The sequence below is a fragment of the Giraffa tippelskirchi genome, chromosome 10 (assembly GCF_054371585.1).
Source record: "Giraffa tippelskirchi isolate mGirTip1 chromosome 10, T2T-mGirTip1v1.2.pri, whole genome shotgun sequence".
Lineage (NCBI taxonomy): Eukaryota > Metazoa > Chordata > Mammalia > Artiodactyla > Giraffidae > Giraffa > Giraffa tippelskirchi.
The window spans coordinates 85,078,208-85,103,757 of NC_137284.1; the positions used below are offsets into that span (position 1 = coordinate 85,078,208).

The 25,550-nt window shown below is 33.5% G+C and overlaps 1 protein-coding gene across 20 annotated transcripts in view; it reads left to right on the forward strand.

Moving 5' to 3' along the window:
* CACNA2D1 (calcium voltage-gated channel auxiliary subunit alpha2delta 1) overlaps positions 1-25,550 on the forward strand; it is a 524,609-nt gene that overhangs the window by 488,156 nt on the left and 10,903 nt on the right. For 13 of the 20 annotated variants that reach the window (XM_081535600.1, XM_081535601.1, XM_081535606.1 and 10 more), the window contains 14 exons: positions 901-998; positions 3,814-3,901; positions 4,939-5,001; positions 5,668-5,771; positions 6,728-6,814; positions 8,335-8,402; positions 8,751-8,789; positions 10,241-10,312; positions 11,175-11,327; positions 11,413-11,465; positions 13,073-13,128; positions 13,520-13,649; positions 15,652-15,761; positions 16,869-16,951. In XM_081535600.1, the coding sequence (XP_081391726.1) occupies positions 901-998; positions 3,814-3,901; positions 4,939-5,001; positions 5,668-5,771; positions 6,728-6,814; positions 8,335-8,402; positions 8,751-8,789; positions 10,241-10,312; positions 11,175-11,327; positions 11,413-11,465; positions 13,073-13,128; positions 13,520-13,649; positions 15,652-15,761; positions 16,869-16,951 (1,204 nt within the window). Of the gene's footprint in view, positions 1-900; positions 999-3,813; positions 3,902-4,938; positions 5,031-5,630; positions 5,772-6,727; positions 6,815-8,334; positions 8,429-8,723; positions 8,790-10,240; positions 10,313-11,174; positions 11,328-11,412; positions 11,492-13,038; positions 13,129-13,519; positions 13,650-15,651; positions 15,762-16,868; positions 16,952-18,663; positions 18,866-25,550 lie in introns of those variants that run through there. The other 7 variants (XM_081535603.1, XM_081535608.1, XM_081535611.1 and 4 more) reach the window with 4 other exon arrangements.

Genomic DNA, 25,550 nt, shown 5'->3' on the forward strand with positions numbered 1-25,550 from the left:
TGTTTCAGATTCTGTATCACACATTACAAAGCAAGAAATTACAAATAATCAAGTTTTAGTGTTATTTTAAAGCATAGTGACAGTTATCTGAGAAGACAATTAAAATAATTCTCTCTTTTCCAACTGATTATCTGTATGAGGACTGATTCATGTGCCAAAACAATCTTGCAGTCAATTGAATGCAGAGGCATGCTTGTCTTCTATTAAGTCAGGAGTTACAGAAATTTGCAAATAAGCACATCAATGACACTTGTTTTTACTAGGTTATTTTCTGAAAATTCAGTAATTTCTCATAAAAGTGCTATCATGTGATGGGTTTATTGAGATATTTAATAAATAAATGCTTTTTAATTTAATGATATTATTTTTTTAATTTCTCAATATTAATTTATAAATGTAAATTACTAACCTACAGCATTCAATAATAGCTCAATCAGTAAAGAATCTGCCTGCAGTGCAGGAGACCTGGATTCGATTCTTGGGTCGGTGAGATCCCCTGGAGAAAGAAGTGGCAACCCACTCCAGTATTCTTGACTGGAGAATCCCATGGACAGAGGAGCCTGGAGGGCTACAGTCCCTGGCATTGCAAGAGTCAGACATAGCTTAGTGACTTAACCACCAAACCCACAGGAATAACAGAATCTACTTTTTATTGAGCACCTTTTGGTCCAGAGGTCAAAAGCTTAATATAGATTGGCTATAATCTTTAGCACTTAATGAAAAATTATTGTTCTATTATAGAGATGAGGAGATGGAGATAATTCAATAGCTTACAAAATCATGCACTAACTAAAAAAAAACACTAAAAATTAAAAAGTTGTTTCCACTACCTGTGATTGCTATGAATATTTTTTTAAAGTTTTGATTTTAACACCTAACATCCTAAAATATGTTTTTCAGAGATTACTGCAATGACCTTAAAATATCAGATAATAACACCGAATTTCTTTTAAATTTTAATGAGTTTATTGATAGAAAAACTCCAAACAACCCATCATGTAAGTATGCATTTATATGCAATCATTGTTTCACTGTGTTTAAATTCAAAGTGGTCAAATCTTGGTTCAGTTCAGTTTGTTGCTATGCTGGTTTATTTATTTACTTTTTGAATTTTTAATGGTAAAATGAAATAATTTGACTCAATTTTTTACATATATTAAAGAAATTTCATTCGATTATTAAGTAAACTTTAATTTTCAAAGCCAGGTATTAAATATTTGCAAATGGTTAGCTTTAAATAAGATAGGCTTACCTTTACTCCTCTCAAATTTGAGAAATTTAATTTGGAATGATCTTTTGAAGGTTTTTTCATTGCATTGTTGTTGCTATGTAGAGGAAAACACAACACAATTTTATCAAGTTATTTATATCCTCCAATGCATATAATGAGTTTTAATATCGATAGTATAAACACAAAACTAAACAAAGATATAACACCTAATAATTTTCTCTCTTCCTGATACTCTATTTTTATCACAGTTAACTTTAATCTTAAAAAGTATGGATCTGTAATTCTCCATTTTATGAAGTAAATCAAGTTGGAATAGATAAATTTTACTAGTTAGTTTTTAACCATTTTATTTGTCTTTTAGATAAATTTGCATCCTTTTACTATGAAACCTCATAGAGATTTAGGGATTATTGGCTCTTAAAACATTTCAAAATCTTAACTATTCTTTTTTTCCTAAAAATACCCTAGTTATTAAAAGGTAATATCAGCAGAAAATGCAGAGAGCATAGGAAATGAGAGGAAGAACCAACTAACTTGCAAAAATTACCATAGTAAATATAACTTGATAATAAAAGTACATATAACAGACTTTTGTTCTCTCCTTTTCTTTAATTTTCCCCTTTCTCTTTTCTCTCCCTTTCTTCCTTCTCTTTTTCCTTTTTAAAATTTTTTCTCCATCTATCAGGAAGGTTTAAACAAAGTATCCAATATCCCTTCTTAAAGCTGTCTCTCAAACTTACATTTGTCTCATAAGAAGAAATAACTACTGAGCACCTGTAACATGAGTTAGCCAGTTGCCTTAAAGAGCCACTCTGGAAACCTATGGATGAAGTCTGCATTGATCATGCCAAACATAACTGATTTCAAAACTTTCTGCTCAGTGTGAGCTCACTAAGCTGAGCCTTTCCGATGTTATTTCTTTCCTATTCAGAACTAATAGGCATTTCCAAGAGAGAACTAAAATAATAAAATTATTGAAATCCCTTTATAAGGTATCTGTCATCCCAGAGAGGTATAAATTTTATACAAAATCCTTTTAGTAAAATAGCACTAATATGCATACTGTTATTTAGGTTCTTCAGTTTTTTCCTGTCTCCCCTATAATTCTGTGGGAAATGTTTGAGATAATTATATAATAATATAAAGAATTGAGAACTTACTGGATTTTTTATCAAAGAAAAGAGCTAATAGCTAATGAAACAATCTGTATTTTCCTCTGACAGTATTTTTGTAGGTTTTTCTCAATCATACTTTACCTCGTTTCTCAATAATCTGTTAAACCATCTCTAAAAGTAGGTATTAGTGATTGAAATGTAACTGACCTAAATGTTTTTTTAAGGGGGTACAGTCATGTTTAATTTTGCTTTAAAACACACTTAATACATCAGTAAAATTACAATTCTCAACTTTAATTCATTAATTTACCTAGATGTATATGGTGTAGAGCAGTTGTTTTTCTTATATTCTTCCTTATTTTTGAATTAAGTTAAAAATGAAAGATAGTGTATATGTATAAAATGGTAAAGCTTAATACTAATCTCTATTGTGTGTAATCAGCTGCAGGAGACAGATTTCAAGATCCATTTTTAGGCTTAGAATATAATGAAAATATGAAAGAAATTATGAAATTACTTGCAACATTGATTTATATATATTATAGATTAATGTTTTTGTTTTACCAAAAAGTATTTAATAATTAAAAGGATTCAAGAATTAAAATATTCACTTTCCAAATGGATTATTTTTTATAGTAATTATTTCTAAAATAATGTAATAGAAAACTTCCTAGAGTGAATTGAAATGAAGTCTAACATGTGGATTAAGTTGATCCTTTAATCTTTAGTGTAAGATATATTGAGTTAAAATAATTAAAAGGAACTAAAATGTTTTCTAGCCTATCCATCCCCCAGCTCTAGTAGTAATACAATATTAAATAAGACCATATATTCCTTATGTGAATAAAATGAAATCTTATCATAGGCATGAAGTTTCAGAAGGTATTTATAGGTTATTTCGGAGCTTTATTTATGGGTTTAGAGCAGAGGACCCAAGAAAAGGGAAGACAACATGTTGTTCAGAATGTGTATGAATTGACCCTTGGTCCTCATTATCTCTTCCCTCTACTACCTTTGTTTGAACTTGGGCTTATATGCTCTTCAGTTAATGTCAGAAATGACAACCGGAAGCATATGCTTTTTCATCAATACCAGTAGATTTCAAAAGCCAATCTTGGTGTACTGCTGGCCTATGATGTGTTCTGTTCCTTGGCCAGAAAACAAACTATATTATACAGTTTTATAATTCTCTATAAAATTGTCTATGAAATTATGATGCTTTGAAATCCCTATTTTTGATACCATTTAGAAAATAACTTGCCTCATTTAGCATTGGCTTTTCCACTTCTAATTATGTCCATATCCTGACACATAAAAATGCAGATAATTAAATAGCGTACATTTTTAAATTCATAGAAATATTATCCACTCTAAATAGCTTTGGAAATTTAAAAAAATACATTTGTTTGATTATTATCCTAATTAAACTATGTGGCTATAATTAAGCCTCTCCTTTTTCTGTGTTAGGCAACACAGACTTGATTAATAGAGTCTTGCTGGATGCAGGCTTTACAAATGAACTTGTCCAAAATTACTGGAGTAAGCAGAAAAACATGTAAGTATTTGTTCTTATTAATAAAAAGATATATATTCTGTTTTTCAGTTTAGCAACTCTGGGAAATTTGGGGGAAATTGGCCTCATAAATTTAAAATTTATTATCTTTAATAACAATTTCTCAAGAAAACCATTTTGCAATTGTTGAATTTTTAGTACTGGGTGTGTGTCAGGACTAACATCAGCCATTACTCAGCTTTACACATTTACACATTTACACACCACACTGTGAATAAGCAGATTAAATTGATGTCCTTGCATGTGTCTCAGTGTTTGAGGTAAAATAGGATCTCTAGTCAATGTTCAGTTAGCTTTCTAATAGCACTGTCCTACACCCAGTCAAGAAATTGAGAAATCTGACAATCATTCTGTTTCAGTCTCTTCTCCACTCCATTTCTAATCAACCACCAAATGATAAATATTTTTTTCTAAAAAAAGTTTTCCTCTCTTCTTCATTCTCAAGGTTCTAATGTTTTTCCATTTCTAAGAAATCACAGCAGGTGATTTCTCTTTCCACAGCCCCTCTCCGTCTATTCTCCATGTAACGCTGACTTGCCAGAGTCTCACTTTTAAAACAGAGCCCTAATTTCAGGATAAAGGTGAAGCAGGCTCTCCAGCATGGATTTCAGGATCATACATGAGCTGACCATTCTTGAGAAGCTTATACTTGGAATTTTACTTCCTATTGTTTCTCAGCTCGTGCCTTACGCTTTTGTGCACCAAATGGTACCACTCTCCACTAGCTTCCCTTCACATGTACTCATTGCTTTACATGTGGTGTCTTCCTGTCATCTCTGTTAAGTCCCATTCTGTCTTCAAAATGCAACTATATCATTGTTTCTTATGAAATGTCTTCCTCAAAGATCCTATTTCTTAGATATTTTAACTGTTAAACCATAGAGTGCATATATTGATATAGTTACCTTGGCTTGCTTTGTCTTAGGAACCCATTTGATTTCTCTTTGTACCACCAACATCTAAATATCGTACAAAGACTCAGTTGAATGAAACATTCCTTCTTCTGTCTTCTGTTTCAGCAAGGGAGTGAAAGCACGATTTGTTGTGACTGATGGTGGGATTACCAGAGTTTATCCGAAAGAGTAAGTTCAAATAACATCTGTAAAAGTTAGTGCATTACAGAGGACTACTCCAAGGATCTGTGCATTACTGTATTAGGAAGCTATTCTTCAGAGAAACTGATCACTATTAGAGTTTATTTAAAGTATTTAATTATTAAAAAACTTCATTCTTGAAAAACATGCTATGATTCTTCAATTGTATTTTTCCATGTCACCTATATTACAAAATTTAAGAAGTTTTAAAAGAGATTTTTCTCTTTGTAGACATAACTAACCTGGTCAAGTGAACATAATGTTATTATGAATATGACTATTGGCAATATTTGCATAGCACTTCATTATTTTCACTCATGTATGGATTTTATCTGTGTTTATCTTCAGAAGAGTCCATAAGGTGGGCTCTGTGGGCTTTTTAATATTAATTGATTTACTAACTGACTTGTCCATAATTACCTGGCTAGTAAACATCAGAGTAAAACTTGGAGTCAGCTTTTTCTGCTCCTTAATTTAACTCTGTGCTGATCTATTGCTTAGTAACGAATGTCCTTTACACCATCAATTACCACTAACTTCCTTACACGTACCAGAGATGCAGACATATCTGTAAAGTTCAGTGATGTCCACAAATGGAAAAGTAAGTTATCAAATAGATTAAAGAATAAAAATGATGAGCCACTTCCTCCTTAGGGCTGGAGAAAATTGGCAAGAAAACCCAGAAACATATGAAGACAGCTTCTATAAAAGAAGTCTAGATAACGATAACTATGTTTTCACTGCTCCCTACTTCAACAGTAAGTACTACTTTACAATTCATTCATCTCAATTCCCTGTTTTAAAATAAATTATTGGTACTACCTGCTTTCCCCCCAAACAATATATTTTATGATAGTTGCTCGGAACAGTCATTATTAATTATATACAATATGCATGACACTGGAAAGACTGAAGTATCCATTTAGTTGAGGAAGTAAAATGCATCTACAGGAAATCAGCCAACCAGTAATGTGAATACAGCATATCTACAGGCATGCACGGTACAGTGAAACACATGTAGATAATCCCTAATTTCACAAACTGCAAATACACCAAAGAATGTTTAGTGAATTTTTAAAAATGTAATTAATCAGTTTACTCCACTTGAATCAGTATTAGTTGCATAGTATTTGTATAAATTATTACTAGTCTGTATTTTAAAAATATTCTATTGGGTTCTTTCCCTAAAACTTTCTATTTTAATCCTTCAGCCTTTCTAGAGGTTGGGCTAATTACCATAATTTTTAAATATTTATTTATTTTTAACTGATTGATGGATTGCCTTACTATTACCATCATTTTTACAAATGGGAAAACTGAAGTTAAGGGAATTTCAGTTTTTTCCAGGGACGTGTATCTTTTACAGCAGTTTTGTGAATCTAAGATCAATCTCTGTGCTTCACTTCAGCAGCCTCCTCAACATTTTAGCAGGTATCATAAACCAGAGATTTGGTGTGCATCCTTTAACTTGTGAGAGGGATGCAGCCAAGCTAAATAAGTCCCATTCCAAAGTCAGTTAATGCAACCAATTCATCGACACTCCAATTAGCCTGGTATAAAAAGGAAGAAAAGGGAACAGGAGACCACCCACTCCTAGATAGCATATCTATGCTAGAATATTTAATCAAAATACTGTTTTCCTGTATATATTAAAAGAAATGTAATATTATTTGATTTATCTAGAGCGGTTTGTTTTCTTTTTTTTTTCTTTTAGAAAGTGGACCTGGTGCTTATGAATCAGGCATTATGGTAAGCAAAGCTGTAGAAATTTACATCCAAGGAAAACTTCTTAAACCTGCAGGTAAGCACATATACTGTCCACATACACAGGACTAAAATTAAATGTGACCTACTGTTTCTAATATCAACTGGCAGTGCTTATCAGGAAGGCTGTCAGTAAGCTTCAACCAAAATACAGTCAAGGACATGCGAGTTTGAAAATAAAATGAGACACAGTTACCTATGAGATTGGGGATAAAATTAGATTGATACTATAAAGAGTTGACAAATTTTTCAAAGAAGTGTATATGTTTATACACTGTTGACACAAATTTATGGAGTCAATTTTATACTATATATCAAAATTCTAAATGTTTGACTGATGTAGCAATCTCACTCTAGAAATCTAACCTATAAAGTATTTCAAATATACAAAAGTAGAGGGAATTCCCTGGCAGTCCGTTGGTTAGGACTCCACGCTTCCACTGCACAGGGCACGGGTCTGATCCCTGGTTGGGAAACTTAAGATCTCACATGCCATGTAGCAGAGTAGCTATCGCCAAGGATGTGAATGTCTATAATATTTTAAACATAAAAAGTGGTTTCCTTCATTGAGAGAGATAAATTATGTCATATCTATATTATTTATCTGTTAAAAAGTAGGGACCTTTTTTAAAAGCTTAGAATAAAGAATATGAAATTTTTGGTAAACTAAGTCAAGCAAATGAAAAAGTTCTTAAAACAGCATCAGTGGGAGTTAGAAGTGGGCTAGAGTAAACAGATAAATAAAAGTTAAGGAAAAAAAAAAGTATTGTGTAAATCAGTGTTGTTCGAATTCTATAAAGGGTTTAGAGAGGCCAGATTGAGAAAGCAGATAAATCCCTTTCTGCTCCTGAGGGCAGTTTTAGCCTCAGTGGTTCAACTACATAGATTCACTCTGTCACTCATTCAGAGACTAGCTCATTTGCTCCTTCCTCCTTCACGCGGTTGCTTATTTACTCATCCAGTCTGACTCGTTCAGTCTCTCATTCACGTGCCCTTTCCTGCCCACTCCACCTACCTACTCATCCGCTCATTTATCCACACTTTAGCAAACATTTCTTCAGCAACTACTGCATGCACTGGTCAGGTTAGGGAAGCCCCTTCAAGCTCACCCTTCAAATGATTTCATATTTATAAATCTATTCCTGACAGTATCAATTTTTTAAGCTAATTAGCAGAGTTGTAGAAAATAAACTATGAATATAAAGAAGTTTATGTAATAGTTTAAGAACTATTAATATTATTTCTTAATGAAAACCTCAAGAAAAATATATCTCTAATTTTGACATTATATTCAATTTAATGCTATTTTATAAATTACCTAAATTATCATATAGCAAAATTATATTCTAGCTAATTAAATGTGTAAACTTTTACATGAATTTGAATCAGCATTTCTCAGTATATCTGCAATTAAATGGATATTCTTTTTTTTTTTTTTTGAAGAAATTTATATTTGCCTCCTTAGGAATTTTTCAAATGTGAGAGGAAAGATAAGTGACAATTATGGTTACATTTCTTAAAACTTTTGTGTTAATTTTTCTTTACATGGTTTTTCAGTTGTTGGAATTAAAATTGATGTAAATTCCTGGATAGAGAATTTCACCAAAACATCAATCAGGGATCCGGTAAGATATTTTTTTTTAATTCCTATGCTACATTTACTAGCCTCAAAAAATCAAATACAGTGGCAAAATCAACTTTTAATGCTACTACATTGAAGCATAATTATGAATTCCTATTTTTTTCAGAGATTTTTTTGTTTAGTCAACCAATAATAAAAGTATTATCAATGTAAGAATTTAAAATATTTAATTTAATATTCTCTAATTTATAAAGGTAAAACTAATGATTAGACTATCATTTAGTCATTTATACTAGATAAATTATTATAATATGGTAATAATTAAAGTGATATAATTAAAATCTAGTTATTAAGAAAATGTGAGATGATAATTATACTTTCTATCTTTCAGTGTGCTGGTCCAGTTTGTGACTGTAAAAGAAATAGTGATGTAAGAAAACTCTTTAAAATGGAATTTTTAAATACAACTTTTTGTGTTACTCTTTCTAAGACTAATGGTAAAAAAAAATGCAAGAAGTTTTCATCAGATACCAAAATAATATTGTATGGAATTGTGAATTTATTCACTGATAAGAATTTGAATTATATGCTTTTAATTCCAAACTTAAACTTTAGAAGCATTTAAAAATATTCATTTAAAAGCCATATCAATATGAACTGTATTCTCTTTGGACCCAATTGTGTTAGATTCTTTTGCACATATTTATTTTGGCTTTGTTTCTGACCATGGTTTCTAACTGAAGCATACTTATTATCAATGCAGTCTTCCCTCATCTTTTGCATTTTATCTGAATATATTTGTGCTGTATTTATAGTGGTGAGAAAGTTCCTTTTAACTGAACCTTAGAATTATAAAAATGTTTTACTTGCCTGGATTGGATTCTATTATTTCCATTTTTGTTTGAGAAATTGAAAAGGCTAATACAAACCTTTTGTTTCCAGTTTAAGATGTTGTAAGAATGATACTAGATAAGTTACACCTATACTCATTAAGAAGGATGAATCCCCCTATTTTCTTTGAGTCCTTGTATGTATGTGTATATGTTTCCAAGGGAAGCAGGAGTTTCGTATCATTTTATCACTCCTAAATCTTGAGAAGCCATAAGCCAGTAATTTTAATTATTATTGTAACATTCATTTTACATAGACTATATATCAGCTGTTTTTAGAGCAAAGGTTTTAGCAAGCTTCTTCCATATTGGGAAAACAGAATGCATTATGTCCTGAACTCTGAAAACAAAGCTTTTAATTGTAATTTCTTACAGTAAAACTATTAAATTGATTCATGTATTTAAGCATAATTTAAACTGGGAACATTTTAGGATATATGATTATTTTTCCTTAAAGGCATTTTTTTCTGATTCTTGCTTTTACATCCCAAATTACCCAAATATTTTTGATATAAAATAATTATAAATAACCTCATGGTGCTGCTTTTTGTTTTTAAGTCTGTGATGGTTAATGCCCCAAATAGATTTTTTTAAATGCCTTCCTTGACAAAATCTTAAGTATGTGTTTAAATATAATAATAATAAAATAATTATACAGTATTAAATATTTGATTTATCTAGTTTCCTGGTTCATTAAGATGACCACAGAGTGACAAAAGCATTTTTTCTGATTTGTTCTTATGTATTGTTCAGACTGAGCTGACAATTTTAATGGCCATATGGTGGTGGAATTTAAAGCCCTGATGGTTTGATAGCAATCTATGCATACCCTTATTTCATCAGAATCTCCTGAGCACATACCTTCAAGATAAGATATAGTTATTTAAGCTTTTTTCCTATTTTTACTGTTACAATCATCTACATAAAATGGAGTCATAATGTAACCTAACCTTCCTTAAAAATGTATTAACTGCTATTTTTATTTTGATAGGTAATGGATTGTGTTATTCTAGATGATGGTGGGTTCCTTTTGATGGCAAATCATGATGATTATACTAACCAGGTATGTACCTAAAGTGGGAAGGGGTAGAGTTTCAAAAGTGTGTTTCCCTGATCAACATTATGAAACTTCTCCATACCACTATAAAAATTGATAACCAAAGTGTTTAATGTAATATAAACCATAAAAAAATACATCCAAAAAATAGTTTTCCTTTTACTTGTTAGTCAGTTTTACTTTCTGGTACTGTTTCTGTTAAAACTTATTTGCTAAAGATTTTAATATGATATGAACTTTTTTATTTTGCTCTCTCAGGAATTTAGAAAATTTTCACATATTAGTATGTTGGTAATATAAGTCTTAATACAAACTGGTTTGAAGCAGATGATTCTAATGCCAAATTTGCCAATTGTCAATGTAGGCTCTTTGGTTCATAGAGGATTTTAAACAAAGTAGAATTAATTGCCAAATAATTCCACTTCTGAATTGAAATATCTGGCTTCTCTTTAAAAAACAAACAAAAAATCTCTCAGTCCTGGACTGTTTTCCTGAATGACATTATTTATGGGTTGGAATCAATGAAGTTCGAGGTTGTCCCTATAGATGGGACTTAATCCAGTTCATCACAGTCCCCACAAGTTTTTCTAATTTCACCATTTGTCTTATTTGATTGTGATTTAGTGCATAGTAAACTGTCCATTTCTTACACAGATAGCACTGGGAACCATTCAGTAATGAGAACACCTAATCTCATGGGAATTCTTTCAAAGTGTCATATACTCATTTATTACTTACTTTTGTTTTTAAGCTCCTCAGTGGTTTTAGTTCAGTTTCTTTGTATCATTTCTTTTCTTTGTACTGATTCAAGTGTTAACAAAGTTTCAAATGTAAGCCAAATATTGACTTTTTTTTTTTTCTGTACCAGATTGGAAGATTTTTTGGAGAAATTGATCCAAGTTTGATGAGACATCTGGTTAATATATCAGTTTATGCTTATAACAAGTCTTACGATTATCAGTCAGTATGTGAGCCAGGAGCCGCACCAAAACAAGGAGCAGGGCATCGCTCAGCATACGTGGTCAGTAGTATCCACTCGCCTTCCCATTGTGTCAGAGGGACACTCAGTGTTCATGAGTGTAATACTTTCTTATCCTGTTTTATAGCCATCAATAGCAGACATATTACACATTGGCTGGTGGGCCACTGCTGCTGCCTGGTAAGTCCAAATTTTAGCTTTGATTGGTAATGAGAAAAAAGTGTTGTGAAATAGGAAAGAATTTGATGAAAATATAGACATGTAGATAATTATTATGGGAACTACATTATTTCCTACAGGACATATTGTTAACAGTCATAAGTATTTTTTTCTTAAACGATCAGTGAAAAACCATTACAGTTATTCAGCTTTTCCTATGAAAATAGTTTTATGCTCACGCAAACTTCAGCCTCTTCAGCGGCTTCTTTTATCTCTGGATCTGTTGAAACTCTTTTCAGTGGTATTTTGTGTTTATATTGTACTCAGTCCTTAAATTTTAGACACCACATTGATCTACAAAAAGTTACTAGTTATTGTTTTAAATACCCACGTTAAATGTCTTCATCCATCAGATTCATGACATGATGACTTCTCTTTCTACTTCTTCACTTTTCATACAAAGGCTGGCCTCATTTTAGAGGCATCATATTCCTGAAATGGATCTAATTCTTTCTTTTCACCGGTTCTACCCTTCCTCTCACTTTCCCCTCTACCTATATCCTGCCACCAATGAAAAGAAGACATTTAAACTGCTTATTGAGGCACTGTGGAAAGTCGGGAAGATCAAATTTGTCATTGTTTGGGTCTGGTCAGTCAAGTAACTAATCTTCCTGTTATGTCTGGGTCCATTCCCTCCTCCCCCTCTGTTTCTCTTTTGTATCATTACCCTAGTGTATTGTCTAAGTTTTATTCCGTGTAGATGATTAATATATAACAGTCACTTGATTTTGAGGCTTTCCCAGCTAAAATTAAATGATTATACCATTTTATTAAAGTAGCAAAGATTTTAGATTAAAAATCTAATTTTTTCTTAAAAATTATGAAAAATGGGAAAATAGTACTTTCGGTTGTAAAAATGCTATTTTAGATAGGCTTTACAGAGGTTTTCTACATCTCATAGTCATCCTGAAATATTTGATTGTTTTTATGCTATTTTCTGGCCAGAAAATCCCTCCTCCTCAACTTCTCCCTGCTTTTGTTTTAGCTAAACTCAGTTCCAGATGAGTTTTTACCAGTATTTGGCTCAATTGTCATTTATTGTAAAACTGAAATGTGCCATATGTCCGATATTTAATAGGTATATTTTATTTCATGAATGCCACATGATGCATTTTATTTTATGCCACCTGAAGTAAATAGCTAATAAACCCATGGTACACAGTCATTTTTGTTTGTTTTGTGGTGTTTTTTCCCTACCATACAGCTTCAATATCTAAAATAAGGATAAAATCTTGAGTGTCAAAACTATGCTCTAAAATGATGACACTCTCCCTAGAGTTATCACTTCTCACTCAGATTTTATATTAGGTGTCTTCACACATTATGTGTCCTTCACTGGGTCCTGAAGACAACTGACTTCATGACTTCCTTTACAGAAAGTAATTTACAATATCTTATATAATTTAAAAAACACTTCTATAAAAATGCTTGCAAATTCTCAGTTTTCCATAAAGATGAAAAAAGAAATATGTTTATGTGTACATGCAAAAATACTCTGGTTTTTATGATATAATTTATAAAATAAAACACCTAGCTTTTTATCAATAGCTTTTGTATTTAAAATTTAGGTCTATTCTACAGCAGTTTCTCTTGAGTTTGACCTTTCCACGACTTCTTGAGGCAGGTATGTAATAATAGCTCAAATGCTATCATAATAACTTAAAATTTTCTTTTTGGATGTGCTGAGTTCAAAATTCAGAGTGTGTGTGTGAGAGAGAGAAAGAGAGAGAGATCGTCTGTTTGACACTTTTGTAGGTTAAATTCTTTTTGTCACAACTTTCCTAATGCCTTAGAAAAATTCGTAGGTCACACTGATTTCTGTTTTGTAACTGTTTATGTATTCAAATTCACTTATTCTAAAGATAGTTATTGGGTACCTTTAGGAGCTGCCACTATACCTCATGGAGTAACTAGCCAGTTACGGTGCCTGCCCTTATACTGATTGATTTGTTTTGCTCTTTGAGAAATGGAGGCTCTTGGGAGATCCCTCATAATTATCTTTGTTTTCCCCACAGTTGAGATGGAAGATGATGACTTTACGGCCTCTCTGTCAAAGCAGAGTTGCATTACTGAACAAACCCAGTATTTTTTCGATAATGATAGTAAATCATTTAGTGGTGTATTAGATTGTGGAAACTGTTCCAGGTAATTCATTTCTTCAGTTCTGGACTAGTCTTGTTTCCCTAAGAAATTGTACTCATTTGTATAATCATTACAGAAAATAAGAGAGTGTCATTTGAGTATGAGAGATAGGAGTAACTACTTTATGTTGAAAACACCACAGATCTTCAGTTTCTCTGAAGGTTTTTTAACGTTAATTCTGACTTCGATAAGTTGTAATTCCTTCAACTTATTTTAGTAATTATGTAATCAAGAAAATTATACCCACTTTTAGGCAGAATATAAAGGAATTTGTATTTTGTCTAAAAGAATCCATATTAAAATTTTTCTAATGTAGAGATAGTTTCAGAAATTATATTAATTTTGATAAGATTAAAATTATACTTACTAAACAGATTAACAGACATATCCTTGGGTAGGAAATTGTTTTAGTTGTAGTATTCACTTAGTTTTTTCAGTTTCAAATCAAAGATAAGAACATATTTCCTAAAGTCAAGGTCAGTGTTAGTCATCACTGTCCATAAAATATTTTGAAAAATTTTTGGAAGAAATGGAAAATTTTATTTTATTTGTATTGAGAGAAAGAACAAATGGCAGGGTGGAGATTTTTGAAGTTTTGAGAGGAAGGGGATGATCTATGTCACAGGATCCCTGAGAACAGAGCAGGAAGGCACAGAGTTGGAATACTTTGTTTTTAGTAACTGAGGACAGCTTATTCTAGAAGAAATGTTAACAGAGAGAAGAGGAAATATGAGGAGGTGAGGTAATCTGAGCAGGTGACAAGGGCAGGAACAGCTGGTTGCTAGGGAATTTGGAAAAGAAGTTTATAACAGTTTTTTTTTTTAAGTATTTTCAGGAAGGGGTTAACTGCAACGAGCACAAATTTTTAATCAATGTGGTCAGTATGATTTTATGACTTACTTTATTAAACCTCCATGTCCTAGGAGGAGGTGGAGGGTATGCAGAGGAGAGGAAAGGGGTGGAGTCAGGCATGTAATCAGAAAAAAGCAGACTGTCTTATTTAGAGATTAGCATATCAGGACATCACTTTCAGAAAATAGAACTGTGGCAAGTTAAATGGTTTTATCAGTTTAGAGTCTTCAGTCTTTCATTAATTGATGTACAAGAGTAACAATGTATACTTTAAAAATGACTAAGTTAAACTGTAATGTAAAGACCAGTATAATAAGTTGAACCATGGTTACTTTTGATTTGCTTTATCCTTGTGTCCCAACTTAAATAGGTTAAGAAAGAAAGAAAACCCCACTTCTTTGAAAATCAATTACTCTTTAACAACAGATCTACATTTTTATTGTGAAAGGTAGAAACAGCTTAAGATGTGGGAAAAAAACACTACATGGAATTCAAAGCCCTTAATTCTGTCTAGACCTGTGTTGTCCTAATTTATTAGTAACCAGCCACAGATGGCAATTTCAGTCATCTAATCATTAGTCATTGCAACTAATTAATATTACAATTTTGTACCTTAGTAACACTAGTCACCATTTCGGGTGCTCAATATAGCATCCTGGGGCAAGTGTTTGTTTACCATATTGGTTAAAGTGGACGACATTTCTGTCTTCACAGAAGGTGTGTTTAATAGCCAAATCTAGACTTCAGCCTGTCATGAGCTTGGGCAAATGCTGAGCCATTTTACACTCCTGACCTTCACTGTAAAATAAGGCAACTCTGGGACATTTTCAGTGATAAATACCACACTTCCTTAAACATGTAAAATAAAACATTTCTTACAAGTCTAAACAACAGAGTGGTACTTATTTTGCATTGAGGTTTATCGCTTTAGAAACATCTCCTGTTGGAATTTTTTAGTATTTGTTTGAGAGATAATATGTCCATGTTAATCTTTCTCTTCAAAAATCATTCTCATTCAGTTTTACTGTTTGTGCATGTGATGCTTTGTTTCAAAAAGTCTTATTTTCTTTCTTTTTAATACCTAACAGTCTTTGAAAACTATTTTTTTTTCTCAAATGACTTTCTCTAATCTTTTATAATACTCATTCTACAGAATCTTCCATGTAGAAAAACTTATGAACACCAATTTAATATTCATCATGGTTGAGAGCAAAGGAACTTGTCCCTGTGACACGCGGTTGCTCATACAAGCAGAGCAGACTTGTATCCTTTCACATTGGAGAGGTTGGGAATAAAAATTCCATCTTAAAGCCATGCATTTTTAACTGCATCACATTGTTCATGCCCAGAAAGAGAAAAATACCACAGAGTGCTGAGATCACCTCACAGAGGCAGCATGGACCCTTCACACAAAATTTCATTTGGATGCCAAGACTGCTGATGCTACGCGTGCACTCAGAGAAGGCGAGAGGCTTCTCTTGCACAGTGAGTCTTTGTGGAGAGAGCAACGCAGATTCCCAAGTAGCTCTGAAAATGGCTAGAGAGCATCAGGGAATACCTCAGTTGGGGATTGGTGGTGGTTGGGAGGATGCTGGGTTTCTGCTAGTGCTCCATGGGGCTTGTTGGCCCAAACCTCCACACAGTGCCAGATGAGGGAGTCCTCTGTCTTCCCTGTCAGCTCGCCCAGGTATAGGACAGAAGGAAAAAGGGTCTGCTGTTCCTTGAAAGCTGTCAACAGCCAGTCATCATTAATGGAGTCGAATGTGGTCTATACCTACAATGGAATATTATTCAGCCTTTAAAAGAAGGTAAGTCCTGTCATTTGCTACAACTGCAATGGCAGCAATGCTAAAAATACTTCTGCGGGTAAATATGCTAAATAACAATGCAGTGACTATTCAAGCATTACAGGCCTAATTTTGGTAGACTGCCTCTGGTTTTTGCTGTTTCTGGGAAGACAGTCCTCCCATATGTTTGGAACTGACATTTATTACTAGAATTAGTTTCTATCTTGCTAAATAGGAGGCACCAAGGTCCTCCGTTATGGTCTTACGAGAATGACTCTGTCTTACAGGTGCATCATTTGCACATTTCAACCACTTATATTCTACAAATATTTAGAGTACTTCCTTGTGCCAGCAACCATGCTGTGTACAGTACAGATAAAAAGTTGATCTCTTCACACAGTCCCAGGCTAACAAAAGAAAATTTGTGGCAGTTTAGTTCCTTAAATCCTATAGTGGTGTATGGTACTAGAATAATGTCATAGGTTCCTCCTGCTTGCTTTGAGAAATAAATATATGGCATTGTATTTTTTCAGTTCTGTGGGGGGAAAAAGGTAATTTCATATCCCTTAACAAGTTTTTTTAGCTGATGGTCCAGATCCTTGTGATATGGTGAAGCAACCCAGATATCGAAAAGGGCCTGATGTCTGCTTTGATAACAATGCCTTGGTAAGTGTGTCCAAAGAATTTCAGGGGAAAAATTACAGTTTTAATTCCAACATAATGTCTTAACCATAGTATTTCTCATTAACATGACATACTTGCTGGTATATAGATTTTTCATTTCAGTATTTTTTCATGGTTAGCATAAGCTTAACAGTTGCTTCTTCTATCTATCTGTCCTTTCCACAGAAATTGTACTTTCAAACACAATGCCAGTTTACTAATGTTCTAAGATCGTAAATCTAAATGATTTTAAAAGCTTTCTAATAAATAGTAACTGACAGTAAATATTACTAATAGTATATGAGTTGCCTACCTTCATTTATATTCCAATCTTGAAGATATGTTTTTATTATAGTATTTTACTAATTTGTTTAGTCTTCAGTATATTTAAAAACTTGTTATATCACTGTTGTCCCCTTATTTTGTAATTCTTTTTTACTTGGTTTCTAATTCTATCACCTATTAGCTTTGTATTATTTTTCTTAATTATTTTTTATATTGTTTGAAATTAGAGTAGGTTAGTAACACAGGATTAAGTTGATAAAATTTTACACACATTTAATGTATGTTATCTGAGATGAGTAGTCCTTTTCCTATAGGTTAGCTGTCTTCCTTTCATAAATACTATTCAGACTACTGTACATATAAGTAGCTTTATACTTTTCGAATTATTTTCATTTTTTAATAAGCTTTATTCTGAATCAAACGCCATATAAAAGGTGCTCACTACTTATAAAAACTAAACTTCTTTAATATTTCTCAATTCTCCAGTTTTCATGTCTCTTTGCATGAAGGTTTGCAAACAAAGCATTATCATCTTAGGAATTGCTTACTCTAAAAAATGTCAGATCATTTATTCAGTAATGTGCATTTCTAGAAGTTATTTATTTAGAACTGATATATCTATTCTGTGCTTATTTACTCAAATACACATAACCACATTTGTTTCAGAAAAGAATAAGAATTTCCATGGATACATATTATGCAAGTAGAAAACACAGATTAGAAGGGAGCAAAGTACAATTAGTGATAGGGAATAAGGGTGAAAACGCAAAATGTTTTAGCCACTAAATCCTTTTACCTCCATAAGGACTGTGGATCAGTTCCTCTTTGAAGGGGAAAACTGATTCAAAGTTAGAGCTGCTTGACTTTTTGCTTTTTTTATGGTGAGGCTTAAGTAAGACCCAGATATGAGGCCTCTTTTGTTCTCTCTACTCTACCTTGAGTTTTGCCGGGTCAAATTATTCCCCAAAGAATGTTATTTTTGGGCCCAAGGCTAGTGTCACTCATTAGGGAAACTTCACTAGTCAACTATTTGTCACCAAAGACAGATTAAATTTACTCAGGTGCACTTCCAAGATCATATAAAAACCTATTACCCAAAATATTTTCACCATCGGAAACTATTTTTTGGTCACAACAAAAAGATTTTACAAAGACAGACATTTCCAATATTACTGTTCCTGTAAAAGGGATTGTGTGTGAAAGTACAACTCTTGCTCAGTAGCTTAATGTGCTAATAATGTCTTGTATTTTTTTAGCAGTGGAATATTTTGGTAATGCTTATTTGCAACAGTCACTGTGAATCTGCTCTGAATGGAGGCTCACATAAACTGCTAACTGCCAGCAAATTGCATGAAATCTCATCTTGTATGTCTTCTTTTCTGTGTTTTCTTTCCTTTTCCTGTACTTGCTACTTTGCCCGTTATTAATAGGATCAACTTATATGCACAACGAGTCGTGCCTGTACCATGATGTCAGCTCCTACCTTCATTTTACTGCAAGTTTTCATGTGGTGTGGATGGTCAGTCACTTTCTCTAATTTTTCTTTGTTTTTCTGTTTGGCTTGAAATTTTAAAAAGTAACCCATATCCCTAAATCCACTACAATAAATGTCCTGAAACCAGGTTATTAAAATGCCAGTAGTAATGTTGTTTTGTAAATAACAACGTTCAAATATTACACGTTTCTAATCCTGAATAGAGCATATAAGTTTCCTATATTTAGTTAAAAATTAGTAATGTCTCTTACGGGAAGATCCCCTGGAGAAGGGAATGGCACCCCACTCCAGTATTCTTGCCTGGAAGTGTTTCTTAAGGTTTTACTAAAGGTTAAGTCAATGTGGAAAAAAAGTATACATTCTTCATGATGTCTTATTTTTACTTAAAAGAAATACCCTAAGGACAATTATTAGAGATGGTCATACGTTTTGTTTCAAAAGTTGCTAACATAAAATTAATGAAATATTTCAGTAATATCAAGCATTATTCAGTACCTTCTAAGCTCATTATCCTAATTTTTCCCTTCCTATGTAAATGGATATTGTTGAAACAGCATTTCTTAGATATTGATGTTCTTAGTGAAATATTTTAGTATCACTAAGTGTTTCTAAGTTAATTTTACTTAATATTATTTACATTATCTAGGCAATGTTCTTGCCTGGAGAACCCCAGGGGTGAGGGAGCCTGGTGGGCTGCCGTCTATGGGGTCGCACAGAGTCGGACATGACTGAAGTGACTTAGCAGCAGCAGGCTAGGATTATCATCATTTGTTATTCTCTGACAAATTTCTGAATTACATACTCAGTACAACTGAATAGGTATTTTAGGGCCTGAGTTTATAGTCAGAGTTCCATTACAGTTTCTTTTCTTTTTTGATGTTTTGGAATCCTGAATGTTGTAACTAGACAGCATTTGTTATGTTCATTTTTCATTGCTGTACAGGTAGTCTTTGGTTAGGAAACCACTAGATGGAGATGTGGCCATTACTGAAGAATGAGCTCATCCAGAGAGAAAAGTGGAATAGCAGAGGGAATGTCAGAATGTTCTGGGATAATAAAATAATGCTTTTGAAGATTTAAGTGGTAAAGAAAAAGCAAATCAATAACATGTACTATTGAGGAAGTTCATTATTTTATGCAAACATAATTGGTAGAAACATGTTATTGAGAACATGAAAAATGAATTTGTAGAATAAATGTGTGTGTATACATACACATACATTAAACCTACCTCATGATTGAATGTGATAAGTGTATTAAGGTGCTATGTAGGAAATGATTTGTTAGGGATCTTATTCCTATTAAGAGAGTTATGTGTAATATCTACCTGCGTAAATAATTTTAAATATGCATTTTCTTTGAAGCTGCTGTGGGTGATGTAAGTATAGACCTATCTAAATTCCAGAGTTAGCTATTATTTGGTGGATGCTTTTTCCAATGATTTGAGCTCTTACTCCCTGGAGGAGGAAATGGGAAGCCACTCCAGTTTTCTTGCCAGGAAAATCCCATGGACAGAGGAGCCTGGAAGGCTGCAGTCCATAGGCTCGCAAAGAATCGGACACTACCACGTATACACACACAGTGGGCTCTTACTATTTGCGATTAGTTAGTCACCCCAGGTTCTGGGTGGAGAAAGAAAGGGAGAATAAGAGTTAAGTAATACTTGTATAAGAAGAGAAAAATGAAGAGATTTTTACTTACTGGTATATCTGGTCTTAAAATTAAGGCTTGGGGCAAAATCATGAAAAAGTAAGACTCAGGGCAAGAACATGGTTTAGATTTTTTTTCTTGAGTAGTAATGGGACAGAAAAAAAAAAAGAATGAGGGCTTCTTAGTTGTTATCTTTACTAAGAGTATTTTGAGACAGGTCTCTAGAAGAAAATTAAAATTACTCTTTCATATCTTAAAATATTTGTAAATAATTTTGGCACTCTGTTCCTTTACTGTTTGAAGCTGAAACAAGATACCAGTCTGTTACCTATTCCACTAACCTTTAAAAATGAGACTGATTTATCTGGTTATGCTGTTAGTGGGATTTTGGTCTCTTTAAGATAGGAAAAAATAATGCTGAGGTTTCTCCCACATCTATGCATTTGTGATTTAGAATGTTTTTAGAACGTATCTCATAATTTATTTTCATATAATAATTTCAAGTCTTGGTATATGTGGTTGCCCATGCAAAACATTTGAGAAAACATGATCAGGAAACTGAAGGGACAGATTTTTCAGTGTGGATCAACATGCAGACTTCAGGGACTCCAAATAAGTTATCTGAACTACCACCTCCCAGACTGAAACAGACATATCTCCTCATCACACAGAGGAAATTAAACCCTCCCTCAAAAAAACATTGGAAATATAAAAATAAAAACAATGGAAGCAGAGCCAGAAAGAATATTTTTCTTTCCATAACATTTCTAGAGCATACAGATGTATTTTGCGTTAATACATCAACGGATCTTGTATGTTTGCTAATTTTGCATTCTATCAAATTAATACTTAACCAGAACTGGGAAGCTGTCCTAGTGAAATGACAATTAAGCCTTTAAGTTAGTTAGTATTTTATGTTTGTAGTGTTCCTAACTAATCAACCAACCACTGCTTTATTTGGGTACCAGTACTCATTTATCAAGTACTTGCAGTACAACTATGTATCAGGCCACTATTATATGCCTGAGATATTTAAGATACATTTATTCTAAAATGTAATGTTTTATCTCAAATTCACATGTAATTCACCATCCTGTTTTTTCAACTGGTTAATCTACCTAGAGGGAAGGGTATTGGAACAAAGAGAAGAGGAAATGCAAAGGTCCTAAGATAACAAATACCTTTATCTGTTGCAGAGAAAGTTAGTGTTATTGAGTAATGTGAAGCAAGGAGGAATAGAGGAAGATGGAGAGGCAGCCAAGCTGCACACCGCATAAGGCTTTGTAGGCCTTTATAAGAAATTTGGGTTTTGTTCTGAGAAGTTTCAAGAAGGGCATGAAAGGATTTGGTTTTAAGAAGGCTGCTTTTTGGAGAGAAAATTGTTAAAGAGCAAGAATAGAAGCAGTGAGTCAAGGGAGGCAACTTTTGCAAGAGTGTAGGCCAGAAGTAATAGTAACCTGGACATGACATGGTAAGTAATAGGTCTGGGAATATATTTTGAAACTAGAGTTAAGTGGACAGGCTGATAGATTAGATTTGAAAAAAGGAAGACTCACCGATGATTTGTTGTCTTTGACCTGCTTCATTACTCCTAGAAGTATCATTCAGAAAAATAATATTTAGGGGCAAGTTTAAGATATTTCTGAGAATCAAAAGGAGAGGTGATAGTGATCAATGCATGTGGAGTTCAGAGGAGCATTTAGAGGTAAAGGTTTAGAAGCATGAGTTATTGAGTTTCTGGTCCAAGATGGTGACAGAGGAGACTTAAAACTCACCTTAACCCACAGACCTGCCAAACCTACAGCTATAAAAAGAGCAATACCCTCTGAGAGAAATGTAGAAAGTAGATGAGCAACTCTTATGCACTGAGTGAATGTAATACACATCCAAATGAGTAGGAAAAGCTGAGGAACATTGTCTCCATAAACCACACACTTGGCACAGCAACATACAATTAGAAAGGAACTCACAGCTTCCAGCTTCGACCTGAGCAGTGCAGGGTTTAGGTTGAACATCTAGCATTCCAATTTTAATTTTTAAAATTGTTATTTTTAATTGGAGGATAATTGCTTTACAATGTTGTTAGTTTCTCCTGTGCAACAACATGAATCAGCTATAAATATATGTATATCCCCTCCTCCCTCTTGAGCCTCACTCACCTCTGCCCTCATCTCACTCATCTAGGTCATCACAGGGCAGCGAGCTGAGCGCCCTGTGCTGTACAGCAGCTTCCCATCAGTTATCTATTTTACACATAATAGTGTATATATATCAGTGCTACTCTCTCAATTCATCCCACCCTCTCCTTCCTCCATTGTATCCTCAAACATGCTCTACATCTGCATCTCTATTTCTGCCCTGAAAACAGGTTCATTGGTACCCTTTTTATAGATTCCTTATATATGCATCAATATAAGATAATTGTTTTCCTCTTTCTGATTTACTTCACTCAGTTTTCTTTTTATGGCTGAGCAATGGAATCACTGTATATATGTACAGCAACTTCTCTGCACCCCAACTTTTAAGACTCTAACCTGAGGGATGGGCCCCCAAAACTTCTGGCTTTGAAAGCCTAATGGGGCTTGTGTCCATAAAACTGACAAGACTATAGCTACAAAGAATTTTTAACAGATTTGCAAGGACTCCCTGTGGCTATCCTTCCAAAGCTCAGAAGAGGGAGCAGAGAGAAATGCACTTCTCCCAAGCTTTCCCTGAGAGAGGCTATTTGCATACTTTAAAAGATTGCCTGCAAGTAAGGCTTCTAATTTAGCTCACATTTAGTGACTTACCTCAAGACTCCCTGGAGACAGGCAAAGGGGTAGACTATGCCCACTGACCCTCTGACTCACTCCAAGTCAGTGGTATCTTCCTAAAAGAAGCTTGTGATCCCATCTGGCACCTTGGCTTTTGAGGTAGCTTCCCAAAGGACGTAGAACCATAGCAAAGAAATAGTTCTCAAATGCCTATCCCCTCAGAATTCAGCACAGAGGGAGCAGACGGAAATGCCCATCCCTCAGTCCCTGAAAGAGGTGTTTTCGCATACTTTGGAAGCTGCTGCCTGAGGATCCAGCCTCCAATCAGCCTGTTTCTGGTTCTGACTGAGATCTTCCCCACTGGGACACTGACAGATGTTAGAACACCCTCAACTACTAGGATCCAAAGGGAAACCACCATACAGCATGTCAAGGAAAGTGAAGAAACAGAAAAATATGTTTTAAAAGAAAAAGAACTCCACAAACAGACCTTAATGATACAGAGAAGAGTGACTGACATGAGAAAGAGTTCAAAATATGGTCATAAAGATTGTCACCATATCAGGAGAAGAACACATGAACTGAGAATTTCAGCAAAGAATATACAAGTACCAAACAAATGTCACAGAGCTGACGAATACAATAACTATACTGAAAAGGCCAATAGAGAAGAGTTCAAATAGCAGACTAGATGAAGTGGAAGAAAGTATCGGTAAACTCACAAATCAGAGCAGTGATTCATTCCATCAGGAACCAAAAGAATAAAGTGAAGATAGATAGCTAAAGCAACTTATGAGACAACATTAAGTAGACTGAAATTCACATTCAAATGTCCCAGATGGAAAAGAAAGGCATACATGGGTAGAAAACTGTTTGAAGAAATAATGATTGAAAGCTTTCCTAACCTGAGAAAAGAAACGGCTATCCAAATCTAGGAAGCCTAGAGAGTTACAGATAAGAGGTATCCAAATAACACCCAAACCAAGTAAGGAAGAGGAAATACCTCCAAATTCATAGTGAAGGAAGAGGTAAAACTGTCATTATTTGCACATGATACAATTCTGTATATAAAAACTACCCCCCAAAACTGTTATCACTAATCAATAATCTTATTACATTTCAGGCTATAAAGTCAACATACAAAAATCAGTTGTATTTCTGTACACTAAAGATGAAGCATCTAAAACTGTCACATTCACAATACCATCAAAAACAATGAAATATCTGGAAATAACTTTAACCAACAAAATGAAAGTTCTCTATAAAATTAAAACTACAAGACTTCCCTGAAAGAAATTGAAGCCAACACAAACAGATGGAAAGACATCCCATGTTAATTGATAATAAGAATTGATATTGTTACAATATCTATACTACTCAAAGTCAACTGTAGATTCAACACAATCTCCATCAAAATACCAATGGCGTTCTTTACAGAAATAGAAAAAAAAAAAATTCAAAATTTATATGAAGTGACAAAGTCTGCAAATAGTCAAAGCTTTCTCAGGAAAAATAACAAAGCCAGAGGTATCATATGTCCTGTTTTTGACTGTACTACAAAGCTACAGTAATAATAAATTATTTTAAAAGGTATGGTAGTGGCATAAAAATGGACAGAGACCAACACAACAGAGCCTACAATTAAATCCCTGCATACACTGTCAACTAATATCTGATAATGGAGCCAAGAACACCCAATGGGAAATAATAGCCTCTTTGACAAATGATGATGGGGAGATGGGATAAACACATGCAGAACGATGACATTGGACCCCTATCTTACACCATTCACAGAAATAACTCAAAATGGATAACAGATTTAAACATAAAGCCTAATAACTATAAAACTTAGTAGAAACATAGGAAGCTCCTCAACATTGTTATTGGCAATGATTTTTGGATGTAACACCAAAAGTACATACAGTAAAAGCAAAAATAAGCAAATGGGACTACATCAAACGCGAATGCTTTTCCACAGCAAAAGCAACAACTGACCAGATGAAAAAGCAACAGATTTCAAGAAAAAATTTGCAAACCGTGTATCAGATAAGGGGTTTTATATCCAAAATCCAAAATATATAAATAACTCATCAAACTCAAAAACAAAATAATCCAACTAACAAATAGGCAGAAAAACTAAATAGACCTTTCTTCAAGGAAACACAAGACTACAGAGAGCTGTCACCTCACACTTGTTGGAATGGATATCATCAAGAAGATGAGAGACAACAGGTATTGGTGAGATATAAATAAAAGGGAACATTTATATACTGTTGGTTGAAATGTAAATTGGTGCTACCAATATGGAGGTTCCTCAAATAAAAATAAATCTACCATTATGATCCATCAATTCTATCTCTGTCTATATATGCAAAAGACATGAAAACAGGATTTTGAGGCAATAACCATACTCCACATT